Source organism: Stegostoma tigrinum, chromosome 14, assembly GCF_030684315.1.
Source record: "Stegostoma tigrinum isolate sSteTig4 chromosome 14, sSteTig4.hap1, whole genome shotgun sequence".
NCBI lineage: Eukaryota > Metazoa > Chordata > Chondrichthyes > Orectolobiformes > Stegostomatidae > Stegostoma > Stegostoma tigrinum.
The window spans coordinates 23644734-23663958 of record NC_081367.1 but is presented as its reverse complement, the minus strand read 5'-3'; the positions used below and the strand labels follow the sequence as shown (position 1 = coordinate 23663958).

The window sequence follows — 19225 nt, the reverse complement described above, 5'->3', positions numbered from 1 at the left end:
TTCCTCAGTAACAATGTAGGTACCTCTACACTGGCAGTTGGAAGTGAGCTCCGGGTTTGTAACCCAGAGATACTGAAAGAGTAACAGTATAGTTCCAAGTCGGGATAGTGTGCAACTTGGTGGGGAACTTGCAGGTGGTGCTGTTCCTACATGTTTTCTGCCCATGTCCTTCTAGGTGTTGGAGGTTGTGAGTTTAGAAACTGCAATCAGATGAATCTTGGTTAGTTGGTGGATTGAATCTTGTTGTAAAATACACCAGTTTTGGAGAGTGATTTCCTTTTGTGTTGTTGGAGAAGTGCTTATCCAGGCAAGTGAAGAATATTCAGTCAGATTCCTGGCTTTTGCCCTGTAGATGGTGGACAGACTTTGAGGAGTCGGAACATTGATATAGTGAGATCCAATGTCTTTGTTCCTTCTGAACTGTTCATGGGGAGGGGCCAGTACCATACTTTCCAACACAGCTGTGACCAGCCAGATGGAACCCATAGAACCTCATCCTAAAATAGGATAGCATTTTCCAGAGAGGAGGGAGAAATTGGGAGGAGTTTAACATAATATTTAAAGTGGCTTTGTTGATAATGCATGACAAACCTTTTTCTTCTTTCGCAGGAGATGGGGTATAGAAAAGAAATTCTAAGTGCAGATTTTATTAACAAGCATGTAGGAGTCAAGTAAGTTATTGAAACTATTATATTTACCTGATCAAATTGAAATTAAAATTCTAAATTCTAATTCTAAAATTGTTCATTTTACTAACAGTGAAACACCTGAATCTATTGCTAAACTGCTGAGTCGAATGTACTTAAAGTCCAAGGTGATAGGGAATGGAGAACAAATAGAAATTGAAATTCCCCCCACAAGGGCAGATGTCATCCATCCATGTGATATTGTAGAAGATGCAGCAATAGCCTATGGTTACAACAATATCAAGATGACCGTTCCAAAAGCATACACTGTAGCTAATCAGGTGAGAGACAGCAGTCTTTGTTATTGATTAAAGTAAATGGTTGTAACATTGCATTGCATCTGCATTGTTATTATGAGGTAAATTATGGACCATTGATATTTGAAGTCCATTATCTGATTTAATACCTGGGACTTTCACAAACTGCAATGGTTTTAAAAAGGATCGAAAAATATTGGTTAAAAATAGCCACAGGCTTTACCTGACCCAAACAGGTTCATCAAGTTTCTTAAAAGTAATGTGGATTTTTAAAAAAAGGCTAATATATGTTTGAATTAACATTTACTTTAAGGCATTTAAACTAGTAATTTAAAAGACAGTCAACTCCAGTATTCCCTCTGCTTTGTTTAGCTGTACAATCACTTGGAGCTCCTTACATGCCCAGCTGGCATGCTGATATATTGACAATGGGATTTGCCAGCTGCTGCCACGCAAGGACCTTAGATCTGTGCAGCAGCCAGAAAAGTTCGGGAGAACGTATAAAATTTTCCATTTTGATTTACACCATAATGAGGGTCTTCACAAGCTGGAGATGGAATCCGTAATTACCAGACTGCAAACAGAGAATTTACACCAGTTGCTATTTCAAGCGTCTTCTTTGACAAAGCAGAGATTGATTTTTAGATTACAGAGCTAACATATTCTGGAGAAAGCTCTCTCGCCATCTCTCAAGAAAAGAAAATATCAAATTACAACATTGACTGGGAAAAAAAAACAGTATAAGAAAGCCAAGAATTTAGATGTTCACTGTAATATTTACTACTGTTGAGCATCCAAAAACCCAAATAATCACTTGTGGTGTTGGGATTGAACTTTATACCTCAATGACAACCAAATGACTCTTAAACTGTATCTTTTAAGATTTTTGTCTACTGGATACTAACCGCTTTTAATAAAATGTGTGTGTGTCTCCACATGCCTTCACAAAGATTGTATGCTTGATATCAGGACTTTATTTTTCTCAGAGTTGGCATGTGATCAACTTGCTCTTGATTAACTCCAGAAAACCTTGTGACTGGCTCCTTAGTGCTACAGCAAATTTAGTTAACTACATTTTAGTTGGAGAGTGGTATGCCCTTGTGCTAAAAATAACTTAAACTTTTGTTGTGAGCGACTGAGAGTATTGGGGAAGGGGAATCTGGTTCAGCCCTCCTCACCTGTTCGTAATAGCGCTATTTTGAGAAGGCTTTGTCCTTAAAGAAACAAAATATTTTGTATCCTTGCATTGCTCCAAAGCACTTCACAACTGATGAAGTGTAGTCAGTGTTGCTGTGCCGACAAGCACAGCAGCCAATTTGCATATCACAAGGTTCCAGTAACAGCAATGAAATAAATGATTGTCTCATTGCCCAGATGTTCTGATCCCAGTAGCATCTGAGACTGTTACTGCGATTAAGGTCACAATGACATTGGAGGCTCTAGGGAGCTGATTTACACCAGGAACAAAAGTTGATACCTCCATTACAGCTTTGTGCGAGCCCTCACTGATGCTGTTTGCTGTATATGCACCATGGTTTTTACAATGATTCCTCGCACCTGTGAAGTCTGTTAGGAAACATAGGTCTAAGTAAGTCGCGTGGCCGGCTGACCACCTCTCAACATTCCTACTCCCTCCTTCTCCAGCACCTTCTAACCGCTCACAACGCAACTCATACTCCTCTTAACACAACTTACCCTCCCCTGATGCTGCTCGTTCCCACCACCCAATGACTACAATGTGACTGACCCCTGCCACACCCCTAAAGATGGTCACACAACTCTTGCGACCACTTCCCAGCTCAACTTGCAAAAATCCTTTCTTCCTTAGTCTGGTTGATACTGCAACAAAGTCAACAGTGGCAAGGATGGGCTGATGGTTGTTAATGTACTGGGGCAGGGATGGGGAGGGAGGCAAGGTTTCAGGGGTCAACATAGAAAGGATGGTGTGAGTTGATAGGGGGTTTGATGACGATTGTCAATGTAGGTATGGAGGGTGGTATGAGGGGTCTGAGCATAGTGAGGGAGGATGGGGTGTAGGAGGGTGAACAGTGTCAAGAGATTGGGATAGGCTGGAGTGGTGACTAGTGTTGGGAAGGTGGGGTTTGATGATAGTTGTTGGCTTGATGATCCGTGGCGGTGAATAAAATAACACCACAAAGGCCAGTATCCTGTCACCAAGCCACCCTTTATTTACATGTGGCACTGATCCAGCTTCCTCAGAGCACCAGGATATCTGGCACTCCTGATCTATCCAGGTTCATGGAATCCCTACAGTGTGGGAACAGGCCCTTCAGCCCAACAAGATCACACTGACCCATCCCCCTCTCACCCATCTAAGTTCCACATCCCTGGACACTATGGTCAATTTAGCATGGCCAGCCCACCTAGCCCTCACATCTTTTGGACTCTGGGAGGAAACCCACACAGGTACGGGGAGAATGTGTAAACTCCACACAGACAGTCGCCCAAGGGTGGAATCGAACCCAGGTTCCTGGTGCTGTGAGGCAGCAGTGCTAACCACTGAGCCACCGTGCTGCCCTGGTCAACAGCCCCAATCATGGAATTCACATCCTCTGAGGTCCATCCTGCTGACCTTGTTACATCACTACAGTGAGCATTGTTGGAGCTGGAAGAGCTGTTGTGAGGGAAGGTGAATGTTCTGAAGGGATGCATGTTGGTGAGTAGTGTCAGTGGGATGCAACCTGTGGAAGTTGTGAGAGGCTGTTTGACATCCTGTAGCAATGAATACTGAACATTGTGCTAGTGAGACTGCAAAGTCTGGCTCTATGTCGCTGAAGCTGTCTTTAGCTTGATTACCTGATGGCTTTTATTTTATCCTTTATTAGTTCTCGTTGAACAAATTAGCTGAGCTGCTGAGGCAGGACATGGCAGCTGGTGGATTCACAGAGGCCTTGACCTTTGCTCTGGTGAGTTCATTATCACTTCCTAATGTTTAGGATCATTGTAGGAACTTAAGTAAGATCAACTTCATTCTTGTTTTGGTTTAAAGTATTTTGCTGAGACTTAAAATGCATTTGTAGCTTCATTTAGCTGCAATCATATGTGCATCCTCTTGTGTAACTGATGCATTTTAAGATAATTTATTTAATTATAATGTTGAGCAGAAAGCAAAAACTTTGTGCATTTTTAAAAATTTGGCCCAGTTTTCTCATGAAAGAAAGAATGGCAACAATGATAGACTTATGATAAACTGCTGCACGTGATTTTTTTTAATATCAGATGTCACTGTTTGCAGTGAGCGAATTAGAAATCCCTTTATTGTACTTCTTGGTGGAATTATGGTAATACACACAGTTAAAAATTTATAATAAGCCAACAACATTTCTGGAGCAGATTGGACTTGAACCTAGTACAGAAGTAGGAATGCTACCTCTGTACCACAAGAGCCCTCTATTTACCTCAAGTTTATTTCTCGTCATCCAGTCCAGCTATGATTTGATATACTGCTGGTGCAGGTGGGACTTGCAGCCAAGCCTTCTGGCTCAAAGGTAGGGTACTACACTATACCACAATAGCCCTCTCTTTACCTCATTATTTTTTCTAATCAACCTATTCAGGGATGTTATGACACACCTCTGGAGGGGGTAGGATTTGACCCAGGTTTCCTAGGTATACTACACCTGCACTAAAAGAGCCTCTCTCTTTATCTCTACTCCATGTTAAGTGGTTCATCCCAGCTGGATCTAGGAAAACAGTTCATGGAAATAGATGTGTTCCTTGATAAAGCTGGGGGTTGGGGGAGATTGTATGCGGAGGTGGTGAGAGCTGATCTATATTCCAGTATGTGCAAACGACCTAATGATGATGGAGCATCATTAATAGAGTGCTGGAAACTGATAACTTGACCTTCAAGTTTTAGGACGCTCTATGGACAAGACAAACTGCAGAGCTGACTTTTTTAAAGATGTGAATCCTCTAGGTGTTTGCAATAGCTTGGTACTGACTGTACAGCTTCCTGATAGTGGTGCATAGAAAGCCAGGGAAAAGCAGTTCACATGTTTTTACATACAGACAATGCTAGTGCTGCAATGGAATTCTATTGGGCCAAGGACGCCAGGAATAGCCAATTGTGAAAAGAAGCCCCGGGTAGCTGGATGATCTTTCCTGTAATATGGTGGAGTTTGTGAACTTCATTCAAACAAATGTTTGTATTTGTTCCGCCTACCAACACTGGAAACATATGCTGCCAGCCCAAGGCAAATTTTGTGAAGACATCAACTTACTGGGTTGTTTTTAAATGCTGATAAATCAATGTAGCCATTTGTAGACCTAAACTGTCAGTTGGAATTTATTCGTAAAAGTTAACAAACCCTGAAATGTGTTTTTTGATGCTTATGTGTTGCTAAATTACGCACAAGTAAATCTTGGCCCAAATTTGCTTGGAAAATAATGGTGTTTGAACAGCACGTATCTTAATTAATGTGCAAATTAGCCAGCAACTTGTGGTGAGGAAGAGGAACCGCATCAATTACAAATTGCCACAAGCTGCTGGCATCAGCCTCTTAACCATCCCTTGAGTTTAATGAAGTCGCTGTATTTGCATCTTAATTATCCATTTAACTCGCCAAAGGAAACTGTCTAATCATCAATAGTGTAAAATACCCTTTTGACAGGGTGATAATTGTTAATCATTCTATAGCCTGGAAAGTGAGCCTGACTTCCTGTTTCTTTCCTGTTCGTCTTCATCCAATTTTTATTTAATCTCCCTTCTGTTTGTTTCTCCTAGATATTTTAATTAATCTGTTCAGAAATGTTGTTACAACCGGTGGGACTGAAACCCAGGCCTCCTGACTCAGGGTTAGGGACATTACCACTGTGATACAGGAGCCCTCTGTTTATTTTTCTTATTTACCTGACTAAAATTGAGCTCACCCACTCAAATTCATTTTTCTTCTCAAGGCTCTGTCTATTTCTCAACCGTTAAATCTAATTTGATGTCATTGTTAATTCAGGTCCCAGATGTCTTGTGCACTTGCTAGCCAATATCTGTTCATAACTCCAGTAACTTAGCGTGTAAAGATAAGTTGAGTTTAAGGATGCAGAAACAAATCAAACGAATAGAGCATGCTGTGTGAAGGTCCAGCAACTTATGTGCCATTGTGTTTGAACACCTTGTACTGTGGATGGTTATATTCGTAAGTAGATGTAATAGTATTATGACTGACCAACTAGTTAGCTAATGCCTTGTGTCTAATCTGTACTTTTTTTTTGTTTCCTCAGTGTTCTCAAGATGATATTGCTGGCAAACTGGGCAAGGACATATCAGAAACGAAAGCTGTACATATAGCCAATCCTAAAACAGCTGAATTTCAGGCAAGAACCAAGAATGAATGTTTATTGTGTTCTTTTTGAAAGCTTTGCACCTTTGCTATTTCCAACTTTAAAGACAGATTTTTATGTGTGTAAATAATCTTTACGTTATACCTTTAAAGATTTGAAGTGCATTTTTGACCTTTATTATAATTGAGCTTTCTGACAAATTTATTTTATGGTAGGAATTATTAATGAGATAACTGTCAAAGTATAATTATCTTAAAATTGATACTTCTGGGTAGTAAAAGATCTATTTTGATTATTTGTAGAATCTGATTTGTTATTCAGCAAGTGAATTGCTTGATTTGTACCTTAACTGGGACATAAATCTGATTCCATGGGTCTTCAGTGTTGATCTTTAAACTCAGGGGAGGATTTCTAGCCTGCACTGTTTGCACTGAAAATATTAATTAGATTATGATGAAAGAGTTTGATTTTGCTGCCAACAAAACCTACAAATTTCTCTTCCCTTCTTCTGTTGCCATTCTCTCCCACTGTCTTCTCTGTTATCCATTCTCCCTGAGCTTTCCCACTTGCACAACTCACACCTTACGTCTTTCTCATTTTTAATGTTTTCATTTTGAAGTTTACTTGAGAACGTAAATGCAAAGCCTTTTTTTTTAATGAAATACTTGTGTGATTTAATTTCGTCTTAAAATTCATTCTTGAGTAAACCAGGAATTTTTGCCCATCTTTAATTCCTCCGGAGAAGATGATGGTGAGCTGCTTTCTTGAACTTCTGCAGTCTTTGGGAGTGAAAGGACAACCACAGTGTTGTGAGGAGGGAGTTTCAGGATTTTGACTGAGTGGCATTAAGGGACAGTGATGTAGTTCCAAGTCAGACTGAGTGAGCACTTCCCTCCTATATAACCTGCAAACATCCAGAGTCAGTTTCTGCAACTTTTTCCACCAAATGTTCATTATGCAGCTGCTTTTGAAAGCTACTTCTTGAGTTCTTTGCCTGAAGGCAGTTGCTAAATGTATTGTCAACTAAAACTCCTTTAAATCAACTATTAACCTGTTTACAACAACCACTTGTATTTCTGTAGCACTTTTAATGTAATGATGTTACTAAAGTTACTTCACAAAACACTGCAGAACACCACATCATCTTCACTTAAGGAAAGTTTGAATAAATCATAGAATGCTTACAACAAAGAAGGAGCCATTCAGCCTGCTGTGTCCCTGTTGAGCAAAAGCTCAGCCAAAGAAGTAGGTTTTAAGAAGCATCATAAAGGAGGAAAGCAACGTTGTGAGATGGAAAAGTTTGGAATGAGGGGCCTAAGTACTTGAAGGCCCAGCCAGCACTGGGTGTGATTAAAATGAGGCAGGCTCAAGGTGCCAGAATGAGAAGAATACAGATATCTTGGAGGGTCCTGAGGCTGGAGAAGCTTACAGGGATAGGGAAGGGAAAGACTATGGAGAGGTTTGTAAGCTAGGATGAGAGTTTTAAAATGTAAACTTTATTTAGCTGAGGAATTATGTACATTGGAGGTGATTAATGATCTGGACTTATGCACCGCACTGTTTTGATGACCCTGAGTTTATGGAGGGTAGAATATAAACGGGCAATCAGCACTGCATTGGAATAGTCAAGCCTAGAGGTGACAAAGTCATTGAGGGTTTCAGCAGCAGCTGGAAGGAAGCAGGGATAGAGCTGGATGTTGTTGTGCTGGGGGAAAATGGGCAGCCTACGTGATAGAATAGGCATGTGCTCAGAAGCTCATCTTAGGGCAGATTTGAAACCAACATTGTAAACTATCTGGTTCACCTTCAGGCAGTCTTGGGGAGAAGGATGGAGGCTAGAGAACAGAGATTGTGGTGTCCAGCAAAGACTATAGCTTCTGTCTTGCCAGTGTGAAGGAAGTTTGTGTTCATCTGGTATGGAACATTGAGAAAGTCTGACAATTTAGAGTTGCTGGGGGTTTGAGACAAGTGCAGTCAACACACATGTGGCAACTGATGTGTTGTTGAATCATGTTGCTGTGGGGAAATATCTAGATTAGACCTCAGATGTCCTTGGGGCACACCAGAGTTAAGACTCTGCATCTAGGAAGAGAAGCCATTACAGTTGATTCTTGAGCCCTTATGGGATAGTTGAGATGGAATCAGATGGTTGCTGTCCTGTCCAGATGGACAATGATGAATATAAATTTGTCACGAGCTGCAAGCAGGTTGCTGAGGACAATGAGGGATTATTTATTTTGTCACAGCTCCATAAAATGATATTATTGACTTTGTGGCAGAGGTGGAAACCTGAAAGAATGGACTTTTCCATGGAGTTCCAAGAAATTTGGGCACTTATTTGGGAGATGATAACATGTTCAAGGTTTTTAAAATAACATCTTCTGCAACCAAATGAATTAAGTTTACAAGAAAGGTTCTTCTAGCATGTACATTATATTGCATATACAGTCCTCTTTTAATTGAAGGTAGCTTAATTCAGACAATCCAATATGCTGTATAGTACAGAACATTGTCAGGCCAAATGTAGTAAACTGCTTTCAGTTTTGGGGAACAGTAGAAGTGAGCTTGGAAAGGTTCAAGTACAGAGTCACCAGAATGGTTGTGGAACTTTACAGGATATAACAATTACAAGTTGCTGAAATTTGATTCGTACTCATTTAAGTATATGAGATTGTGATCGAGGTGTTTGCAAGATTAAAATAATTAGACAGGTTTTCTGAATCATGTTTTCTTTGGTGAAGAGCAATACAAAGTGCTAAATCTTAATAAAGTGTCATTGAGTTTGATGGAGTGATTCCTGCTGTGAGGCAGAGTGTAGAATCTTCCGAAACTTGCTGCTTTAAATGCCATTCCTGTCCTCATGGAGAGTGTCATGACCGATTCCAGCCCATCTCACCACACAGCATTCTTGGAATGACTTGCTATCCAGTGATGTCCCAAATTAACTGGCATCCCTGGTGTTGGTGCCATTGTGAAACTGCTCCACACCCACACCCGGACCCTGGACTAGCCCTGTTCATCGCAGCTACCCTGCACAGTTGCTGACATTTGCCTTAGACACATCAGACAGGGAGATCAGTGCCTCACTTTGTGGGTAAGACACTGGAGGTCCTGCTGGGCAGGATAGTGCACAGACTGGGTGACCTGTTCTCCCCAGTGGAGGCCACAGCACCAGACCATGCCAACTGGTATTAGGTTACCAAAGATGTTTTTAGAGCAGTTTCAGCCACTTGGAAGGAATGTACAGCACTGTAAAAAGGATGTTAATATTGTTTTCCACTCCACCAATGTAAGTACCACCATCTTCTCTCTGATATTTAGTTACTGTCTCTGTGCTGAACCCACTTCCCATCCAAGGCTTATTTTCCACCACTCTCGCTCATTCCTGCAACATTTACCCTACTCACACTTACCCTACCTACGACACCACTAACCCTGCATGGACACTGTTCTGCCTATTCACTTGCTTAGGAAACATCCATCAATGGTAATAACTCTGCCGTCCCTTTTCATCTTCCCCAGACCTCCCTGTCTGTCAATCCAGGAACAAACCAGCCCACAGGAAGGCAAGAAGTGTTGGAATAAATAATCTGTTGCCAGTCATTCAGTTCCCTGCCCCTGAGCGGAGGATCCTGAGTCTGACCTCCCTGAACTGCTATTAGAGGGTGCCCTGCATCACAGGATCTCCTGTGTGAAGACTATCTCCCTTGAATGGACTGAGGCCTGCTGACAGCTAGGACGAGCTTCCAGCTAGGTGTCTGTGCTAAATGGTATCATATAATATTATGAGCTTGGTACCTCTGGCTCAAAAAAGCAAGGCAAGGCAGGAATGCTGTGAGCTGCCAAGTAGGCTTGGATTGAGTGAGTGCCATGACAGAAGCAAACGGCCCAGAGATGTAGTCTGGTCCAGTCCCTGAGCTGGATGTGTGTCCCCGAGCACACCATGTCCTTGCTGTAGCATTACAATGATAATTGTTGGTACAGCCTGAGTTACATCATTGAAGTATGAAGAATGCCTGTAGGAGACGTGCTAGGAAGGTTCATAAGGCCGGCACACGTTAGATCCAGTGTCTTGAATGTGCAGGGCATGTGCCCAGTGCCCTTGTTGTGGGCCTGAGATGTTGGTGCCCGGTGTCCACAGTGGAGGCCTTTTGGTGCATGCAGCAAGTTAAATCTGCCGAGAAACTTCCCTTGTTTCCATGTTAAGTTTTCCCCGTAGCTACTTTGTACGACGTGGCCAACTGATGCACCAAAGAAATTGAAATCAGTGGGAAGATTACCTACCATCTGACCTGGTGATATAGATGGTGGCTTAAAGAGAAACTTGCTGTACAAGAACAGTGTTTTAAAGAGAAACTTGCTGTACAAGAAGAGTGTTTTTGGAAGATATATCTGCAGATGTTTATAAATTTATGCTTTGAAAGGCTTACTATGAGCAGCAGCTTGCTTGTTTTTAAAAGAGGACTTTAAGCCTCTAACTGGTTCTATCTTTGAGTCCAATCCATGAGATTGTTGTTGTTCAGACTTATGACCAATGAAAGTCAAAATAGTTAAGCTTTACAGTGAGTTGAAACTTCAACTTGGTGACCTTTTGCCAAGTGATGATCTTGTTATTTGCTCTTTGGAAGGAGTAATTTGAAGATTTCTGCAACCAAGACTCAATCCCCATCTCCTTGGCTCCATCTCTAGAAATATCATCTACCACCACCTCAGCGCAGTTCCAGTCTGACATGAGGGTCGAAAGGCCACCTGATAGTGGAGAATCAACAAGGATGCCAGTGCAGATGGAATCTCTGAAGTACAGCAGAGAACATACTTGGCACAAATACATGAAATCATCACCCTCATCTGGAAGGAGGAGTACATTGTTGATGATCTTCAAGATGCCATAATTATAACGATTTTCAAGAAAGAAGATAAGAACAATTGTAATAGCTACAGAGGAGTCTCTCTGCTGTCTACCGCAGAAATTCATTCAAAAAATTTAGCTTGCTTCCATCCCACGGTTGGAGAGCTCCCTCGGAGTCACAGTGGGGATTCCATCCATCAAAACGCACAGTGGCTAGGATCTTCACAGCAAGACAAGTCCAAGAATAGTGCAGAAAGCAGCAGTACCTTTTTTTCCATGGCTTTGTTCTACCTCTCACAGTTCCCCAACTCTCTCATCTGGGAGGGATTATGGAGCCTTCTGTTCAAATTTTGCTGCCCGTAGAAATTCATCGCCATCTGCCACCTGGTGCACCACAATGTGAAAGTCTTGATCCTCACCCACAGATCAACCACAGGCCAAATATATATGCAAACTGGGGTCAAGCAAGGCTCTCTCATTACACCAACATTCTTTACCACCTTCCTTGGCCAGAACATATACATTATTCAGTATTCATAGTTCCCCACTGAGGTTGGAGGATGAACGTTAGATTCGCATTGCTTCCAACCCAGAACTGAGATGACCCCAAACTCTGTCATCAAGCTGCAAAGTGCAGATGACATTGTGCATGCTCACGTTCAGAAGGCATGCTCCAAACTACTTTTGATGTTTTCACAGAGGTGTGAGAGAGAATGGGACTTAATGCCCAGCAGACTGAAGTCTTCTATCAGTCTGTCCCCACTTCGCAACAGTGCCCCACTGAGTGTCAAGATCCACCGTGAGGAAATTGACACTGTGGATCACACTTATACTTTGGGAGCCTCCTTTTCAGTGAGGGCAGACATTAGAGATACTAACAAATGAAACTTACTGTCATGTCCATTGTCACAGCACAGCCTGTAGCCACACGAGGAATGGTGTGTTGGCTGAAAAGACCTCAAAACCTGGCACCAAGCTCATAAGCTACAACTACATTGTTGCCTGCCCTTCTGTAGATGTTATTGACATGAACAATGTACGGCAATGCATCTCAAATCCCGAGAGAAATAACCCCAGCAAAACTTTGGCAAAATCCTGCAACTCCACTGGCAGGATAGAATCTCCAGCATCAGTGACCTGTCTTAATCCTCAGAATTGAGGTACTGATCTTGGTCGGATGGGCCAATGGGCTAAGGAATGGAGATGGAGTCTAATTTCAATACATGTGAGATGCTGCATTTTGGAAAGGCAAATCAGGGCGGGACTTACACATTTAATAGTAAGGTCCTGGTGGTGTTGCTGAACACAGAGACTTGGAGTGCAGGTTTATAGTTTATTGAAAATGGAGTCGCAGAGAGGTAGGATAATGAAGAAGGTGTTTGGTATACTTGCCTTTATTGGTCAGTGCATTGAGTGTAGGAATTGGGAGATCATGTTGCAACTGTACAGGCCGCTGCTAGAATACTGCGTGCAATTCTGATCTCCCTGCTATCAGAAGGATGTTGTGAACTTGAAAGGGTTCAGAAAAGATTTACAAGGACGTTGCCAGGGTTGGAGGGTTTGAGCTATAGCTGGAGGCTGAATAGACTGGAGCTATTTTCCCTGGAGCATCAGAGGCTGTGGTTTGACATTGTAGAGGTTTATAAAATCATGAAGGGCACGGATAGCATAAATAGACAAGATCTTTTCCCAGAGTGGGGTGTCCAAAACTAGAAGTTTAGGGTGAGAGGGGAAAGATTTAAAAGCGATCTAAGAGGCACCCTTTTCACACGGAGGGTGGTGCATGCATGGAATGAGCTTCCAGAAGAAGTACAGGAGGTTGGTATAATTACAACATTTAAAAGGCATTTGGATGGGTATATGAATAGGAAGGGTTTAGTGGGATATGGGCCAAATGCTGGCAAATGGAACTAGATTTATTTAGGATATTTGGTCAGCATGGACAAGTTGGACCGAAGGGTTTGTTTCCATGTTGTATATCTCTATGACTCTATGGTTGAGGTCAGTCTACAGCATTGAGTCTTTCATGTATCTGACATAAGACTTCCAAAATAAGCGTTAAGTCCAGGCTTCCTGACAGTAAGTGACTACCGGGCAGGCAGACGAAATGCTTCCAGGATTTCTTTTAAACCTTCCTGAAAAATAACCTTACAATGACTGACTTGTGGGAATCTTACCCAAGAACATACCCACTGGAGAAGTGTGTGTGAAAGTGCAAACCATACCGAGCATGTTATGTTCTATGATCTCTGGCAGGCTCAGGTGAGGTCAAGTGCAAACAGCAGAAAGACCATGTGAAAACCTAAGCATCCTTCCAATGTGCCTGTTCAAATACCACCTGCCCCACCTCTGGCAGAGTGTCGTGAACTAGGATCAGATTGCTGAAAACATCTCGTGGCCCATAAATCCACAGTGGTTTATCCTGTGAGGCTACCTGAGAATCTGGAGAAATATTCAACAGGCCACAAGGTGGCGACAGTGTTCCAGTTTGTAAATGGTTTAACCAAGTGTGAGTGAATGTAGGTTGCAAAATATTGCCATCAATTGGTCACTGCTTCTTAAATGGAATTGTGTAGCTATCCAATATAATAAGTAACTTTGCGTTGAGCAAAGTACATTTAACTTTAAAAGGAGTATTAACTGCATGGTGTTCCCATTTGGAGTTTGACGTATGTTTGGAAAGTTCAAGCTTTGGTTCCAAAAAGTGGAGATTGAAACTGTAGTATTTGACTAAATATTTTTCAAGTAGTTGAACATGTGCTATTAAATCTAGAATAGTTAGTTCATAACCATAAGATTATAAGAAATAGGAACAGGAGTTGACAATTTGGTCTGTCGAGCCTGCTCCTCCATTCCATATGATCTTGGCTGATCCAACCTTCCTTACGTCCATCTTCCTGCTGTTTCTTCAAGACCCTTAATTCCCTCTACTGATGAAGGATCTATTTCTTCCCTTTATGTTGTATAACGATGGTTTATTAATGTCCAGAGGAATTATCTGTTCCCTTGTTCCCTAAAATACGTTCATTTCCATATGGAAAACAAACTCTTACCTATTTTGACAATAGTAGCGTCTGTTCTGTTAGTTGCTGAAACCATATTTTACAGTCAGCAGTAAGCAGACAATCATGCAAGTTTTTATTCTGTGTGATAAACCTCTATTTTGGCGTGTTAAATTCAGGTATTCCAAGCTGATAACGTAAACAGTTTGTTTATAGCATCCATCTGTCTATTTGATTTAGGTGGCTCGTACCACCCTTCTCTCTGGTCTGCTGAAGACAATTGCAGCCAACAGAAAGATGCCGCTGCCTCTGAAATTATTTGAAATTTCTGATGTTGTTCTGAAAGATCCTTCCAGAGGTATTTATACTTCATTAAACACAATGCTCATTTCACAGTCAATTGCGTTCTTATTTTTAATTAGCATAGCATAACTCGCCAAACAAATAGATTTTTGAATGATATTTTACACACATGTAAACATTAAATAGTTTTCATCAATAGTTTATGATGTAAAATTTTGATGTTTGAATAAACTTATATTCAGCTGGATAGCATAAGTTTTTTAACAAAGCACGGACTGGAAGCATAAAGCCCAGGAAATTTCCAGGTTCAACTGTCATCTACGCTGAGCTTGCTGGCAATTGTGGGATCTCTACAATAACCATCAAGAGCACGAATCCTGGCTAATGTTTTCTTTTCTGCAACCCAGTGAGAATTGAGGCCAAATGTGCCACCTTCATGGGTGCAGTGATTCAGCACAAGTCAGTGTTCAATCTTCAGGCTGTCCTGGACTGTGTCTTTCAAGTACGCAGGAAAATCTGGCTCATGTAATAAGAGAGTGCAGTAGAAATATTTTAACAATTATGTTTAGTTTAAGCAATGTTTTGACCCTTTGGCATCATTTACATGTAATATTGAGTCATTAATAGGGTGTTCAATTGTAGATATTTTGCGACTGATATATCTAATGGCCACACGAGCAGCAGGGGTCACTATATGGGTCAGGAATAGGATCCAAGGATAGTTTCTCCTTTCTAAATCATTAACATTTGGGTCAGTTGCCTGCTCCTGCTTCATTGTGATCACTTAACCCAGTAAGGACTCACAATTGGGTCTGGAACCATTCTGATCTGCATGGTTTAGCTACTTAAGTATTAGGGAATTCCATTCAAAAATATTAGGTATGCGCTTTGTTTTTGAATTTACAAAAATGTGATCATGTATAGGGGCAAGGATTGAAATCATGAGCAGATTGTCTGAGAGTTCACAGTACAGTTTAATGTTAGCAAACTGAAATCCTCCTGGTTTTACAGGAGTAGGAGTACTTGTGCATCCTACAAATTATCTTCTAAAAATCACAGAACTTTTATGCAATATCACTGCCGCTTCAGAGGGAATTTTAAAGAATTAAAACAAATCATAGAATGGATTGATTCATGGAAGAATCCAATTATATTATTGATTTTCATGTAATAAAACATAGAATTTTAATGTCCCTCAAACCAACCACCTTGAGGTATCTTTATGCCTGACATACAGGCTGAAATGTGCTTTGCAGACCTCTTAACTAATGATTATGTTCCTATTATTTTCTTTGACCCAAGAGCCGAATTTGGCTTTTGCTCAGTCGTCCTGCAGTTGATGAGTGACAGTTCAGCAATTTATTTATGTAGCTCCAATACAGTAAATTTGTTGCCTCTTAAATAATGTAGTGTGAGAAATGCAAGTTTTTCAGTTCTGAAATAGTAATTAGCATCTTTGCTCATGCATTTAGAAAGGTTTCTCTGAATTAGAGGGGGTCTCGTGCACAAAAAAACCATTTACCAACAAAGAATCACCGATTCCAGAGAGGAGAAATTCGGCAAGAGAAGGAGAGAAAAGTTGGACTTAGATTTTGCAAAAATCTCTTTGTGTAGAAGGTTTATTTTAAGTTGAGAGTCTCCTGGACTAGGTGTTGTGTTGATTGCCTGTTGGGTACATGTTTATACTCAATGCTGCAATTTAGTACTAAACAATAAATGTTGGTCTGAGTATGTCCACCCACAGAAAGAAACAGTTAGAAGGCCTGATCAGGAGTACTGACGCAAAAGGCAAATTCAAAGCATGCCACTTCACCCTCATTTCCTGCATCTGTCAAAGGTCAATAACGGAACGGTGGACTTGTGTGGTAGAAATTCAGTTAGCCATGCAGCTCAAAATCTAAGAAAACATTATTTGCCCAATATAAGCTGCAGAGAAATTCTTTCATGACATTATAATAATATTTTGGTTTAATTACTTGAAACTACAAGGATATAGCATAAGTATTTTATCTGATATGTTGCATTCTTTTTATTAGCAGTAACCAGCCATTAGCAGAATTAGCTTTTATTCTTCATGAAGCTAAATTAGACTCAACATGAGATTTTTTTCCTCAGTTCGTGTTTTTGATGGCTAAGTTGTTATGGCAAGTGTTCTCAATCAATGGAGAGCTTAACAATGCAAAAAATGGAAAAAAAATTCTACCACTTGTTTATGAAAATATATTGCTGCAGAACATTTTGAGACATGTAAAAGTGTGGGGTGGAGGGGAGAAAAGAATATTCAGTATGTGATGCCCTCATTTTCTGCACTAAACCTGTAATTATACTTGTTTCAATTTGATGCTTTGTGGAATAGTTTGCTTCTGCAAATGTAATAATGTCTTTCATGTATCATCTTGACATAAAGAAATTTATCTATAAATCTGACTTATGGCTTTGTTAGCTCAATCATGAGCTCTTGTGATCCTCTCCCTGCCCAATTTTTGTGTGTTTTGGTATATCATTGGACTGAGAGTATAGAATTTATGGCTGAGCCTAATCCTATTGACACAAGCACTCTTTCAAGCAAATGTCACAGGATAGTGATCAAGGGCAGGATCTGTTGCCACTAAACCAATTTCAAGGGTGCAGTTTCATTTAGGATTTTAAGAAGCTTTGGCTGATTGGAGTGCAATTAATAAATCAGAAAAGGTAGAAATCTTCAAATAACTCAAAGCCTTTATCTAGGCTTAAGGCATGAAATGAAGGTTATGGAAGGTAAGATCAATTATCCTTGATATCAAATAGCAGTGCCGTATTAAAAGTGGCCCATCCTCTGAGACAGAAGGTACGAGTTCAAGCCCTAACACAGGTTATGATGACAGCAGAGATATGCCACCAAACAGCCTTCGTAAGACTGAAGCTGGGAGGATGGTGCACATGACAAATACCATTCAGTGGCTGTAGTCAGAACTGACTTAAAAGCAGAAAGTTCTGCTTGTTGGAAACCAAAGCATCACAAGATCTGGAAATTACAGGGTTTTCAAAGAGCAGATTGCCTCAATCTTGAGTTGACAAAGGACCGCTAACATTGGTGCCACAAATATTCTGCAACAGTTTTTCCGAACCACTTACCCCATAAAATGCAACAGTATCAGCATTGTTGTGATTTCATAATAATGATCTTGGTGAGGCTGCTGCAACTACGCTTGAGACCAATGTATGGCCCCACTTACATCACAATTATCTTGGAACAGTTTGGTGGTGGTAGTGTGGAGCACCATTAGCTTCAGAAGCCTATCTGGTCCAGTCATTATCAACACCTTGACTACAGAAACAAGACAAGAGGCTCGGTACTGAGCAACAGCTGCCTGCCTGAACTCACGAAGCCACTCCGTTTTCTACATGCCCCATGTTAGCAATGTGATGCAACACTCCCCACTTAACTGGATATATGTCACTTCTCATAAAGCTCTACCTTTTCCAAAAGAATGCTGCGTTTGCTCATTTGGTAACATGTAAGCCTGCATCTGCCCAGAATCGTCACTGGCGCATTGTGGTTGGAGTACAGGATTTGTTTATGTTGGCAGCATCTTCCAGCTTCAGGGCGTCAACCGCAAGTAAGATCACAAGAAAGCTGTTATTTTCAAATACCTCTTTCAGGTCACTACCATGACCAAATACTAACTGTCCTGGAAATGCTTACCTAGCACCATGTGGGAACATCATCAACACAAAAACTGGGAATGCCACATCCTGAGGATGTATTTAATAACTGATGGTGTAAAACTGACTTTGCACAAAAGAATCAAGGTAAACTCTCTGGAGGAATGACCGAGAAACAGACTCACTAGGATGTAATCAATGAACAATATGATAATCAATTTAGTGTTTCCAAGGTTAAGCATTAACAGTTGACTTTAGTTAAGGGGGATGTGTGCATTATCATCTCTTTAATAGAAGTGCCCTATCCAGATTTATACTACTGATTATATCCTGGAAATCGTCAATTATATGTGTTGTCAAAGACTGGAGAACTAACATCTGCGGACAGCAGTCTTCCTTCATGGTAAAAATTCCACAGTCACAGAATGCAAATATCCTTTTCTACTTCACCTTTAGCTTTTTTTTAAAGTGATTATCATCCAAGTTGTTTAACCTTGCTAATGACCATATTCTGAACTTCAGGAGCTTGTTTGAAAGTGCATTTGTCTTCAGTATTACCTTACTGTAGTGTTGTTGATAGCTGCCTTGTGTGTGGACTGCTTTAGGCAAAAACAATATAGGTTTTTAATTTGTACCAATGTTTCAAATTTTATTGGAATGTAGATGTTGGTGCAAGGAACTCCAGACACCTCTGTGCTGTGTACTACAACAAGAATCCTGGCTTTGAGGTGATCCATGGCATGTTGGACCGTATAATGCAACTGATTGAACTGAAACCAGATAAAGAGAATGGATACTACATTCAGGCTATAGAAGGTGAGTGGTGTTGTTTTTTCTTTTCAGATTTTACTCAAGATAGTGTGCCTGAATTCAATATCACCAGTTCCTTTCCTTCGTTCTAATGCCTCCAAGAACCCAGAATGTGTCTTTACCCACCGAAGACCTAGGATGAAAAAAGTATTGAGACTCAGCGAATCTATTGACCTAGATCTTGCAGTCAGCAGAGACCAAATGGTATCAGCTGCTCATTACACTTAAAAGTTACCTACAGACATTTTTATGGACTAATGCCCTGGAATTCTTAATTAAAAATCGAATACTCTATCTCCTGTAAGAGACCTTTGAAAATGTCTCTCCTCAAGTGGGAATAATGCCATTAAATTGGTAATCCAGCAGCTCAGG

The 19225-nt window shown here is 40.8% G+C and overlaps 1 protein-coding gene across 1 annotated transcript in view; it reads left to right on the top strand.

Moving 5' to 3' along the window:
• The window catches only part of farsb (phenylalanyl-tRNA synthetase subunit beta), a 64642-nt gene that overhangs the window by 21368 nt on the left and 24049 nt on the right, over nucleotides 1-19225 (top strand). The window contains exons 11-16 of the mRNA XM_048542808.2: nucleotides 610-671; nucleotides 760-967; nucleotides 3790-3870; nucleotides 6185-6277; nucleotides 14336-14453; nucleotides 18707-18859. Of these exons, the coding sequence (XP_048398765.1) occupies nucleotides 610-671; nucleotides 760-967; nucleotides 3790-3870; nucleotides 6185-6277; nucleotides 14336-14453; nucleotides 18707-18859 (715 nt within the window). The remainder of the gene's footprint in view (nucleotides 1-609; nucleotides 672-759; nucleotides 968-3789; nucleotides 3871-6184; nucleotides 6278-14335; nucleotides 14454-18706; nucleotides 18860-19225) is intronic.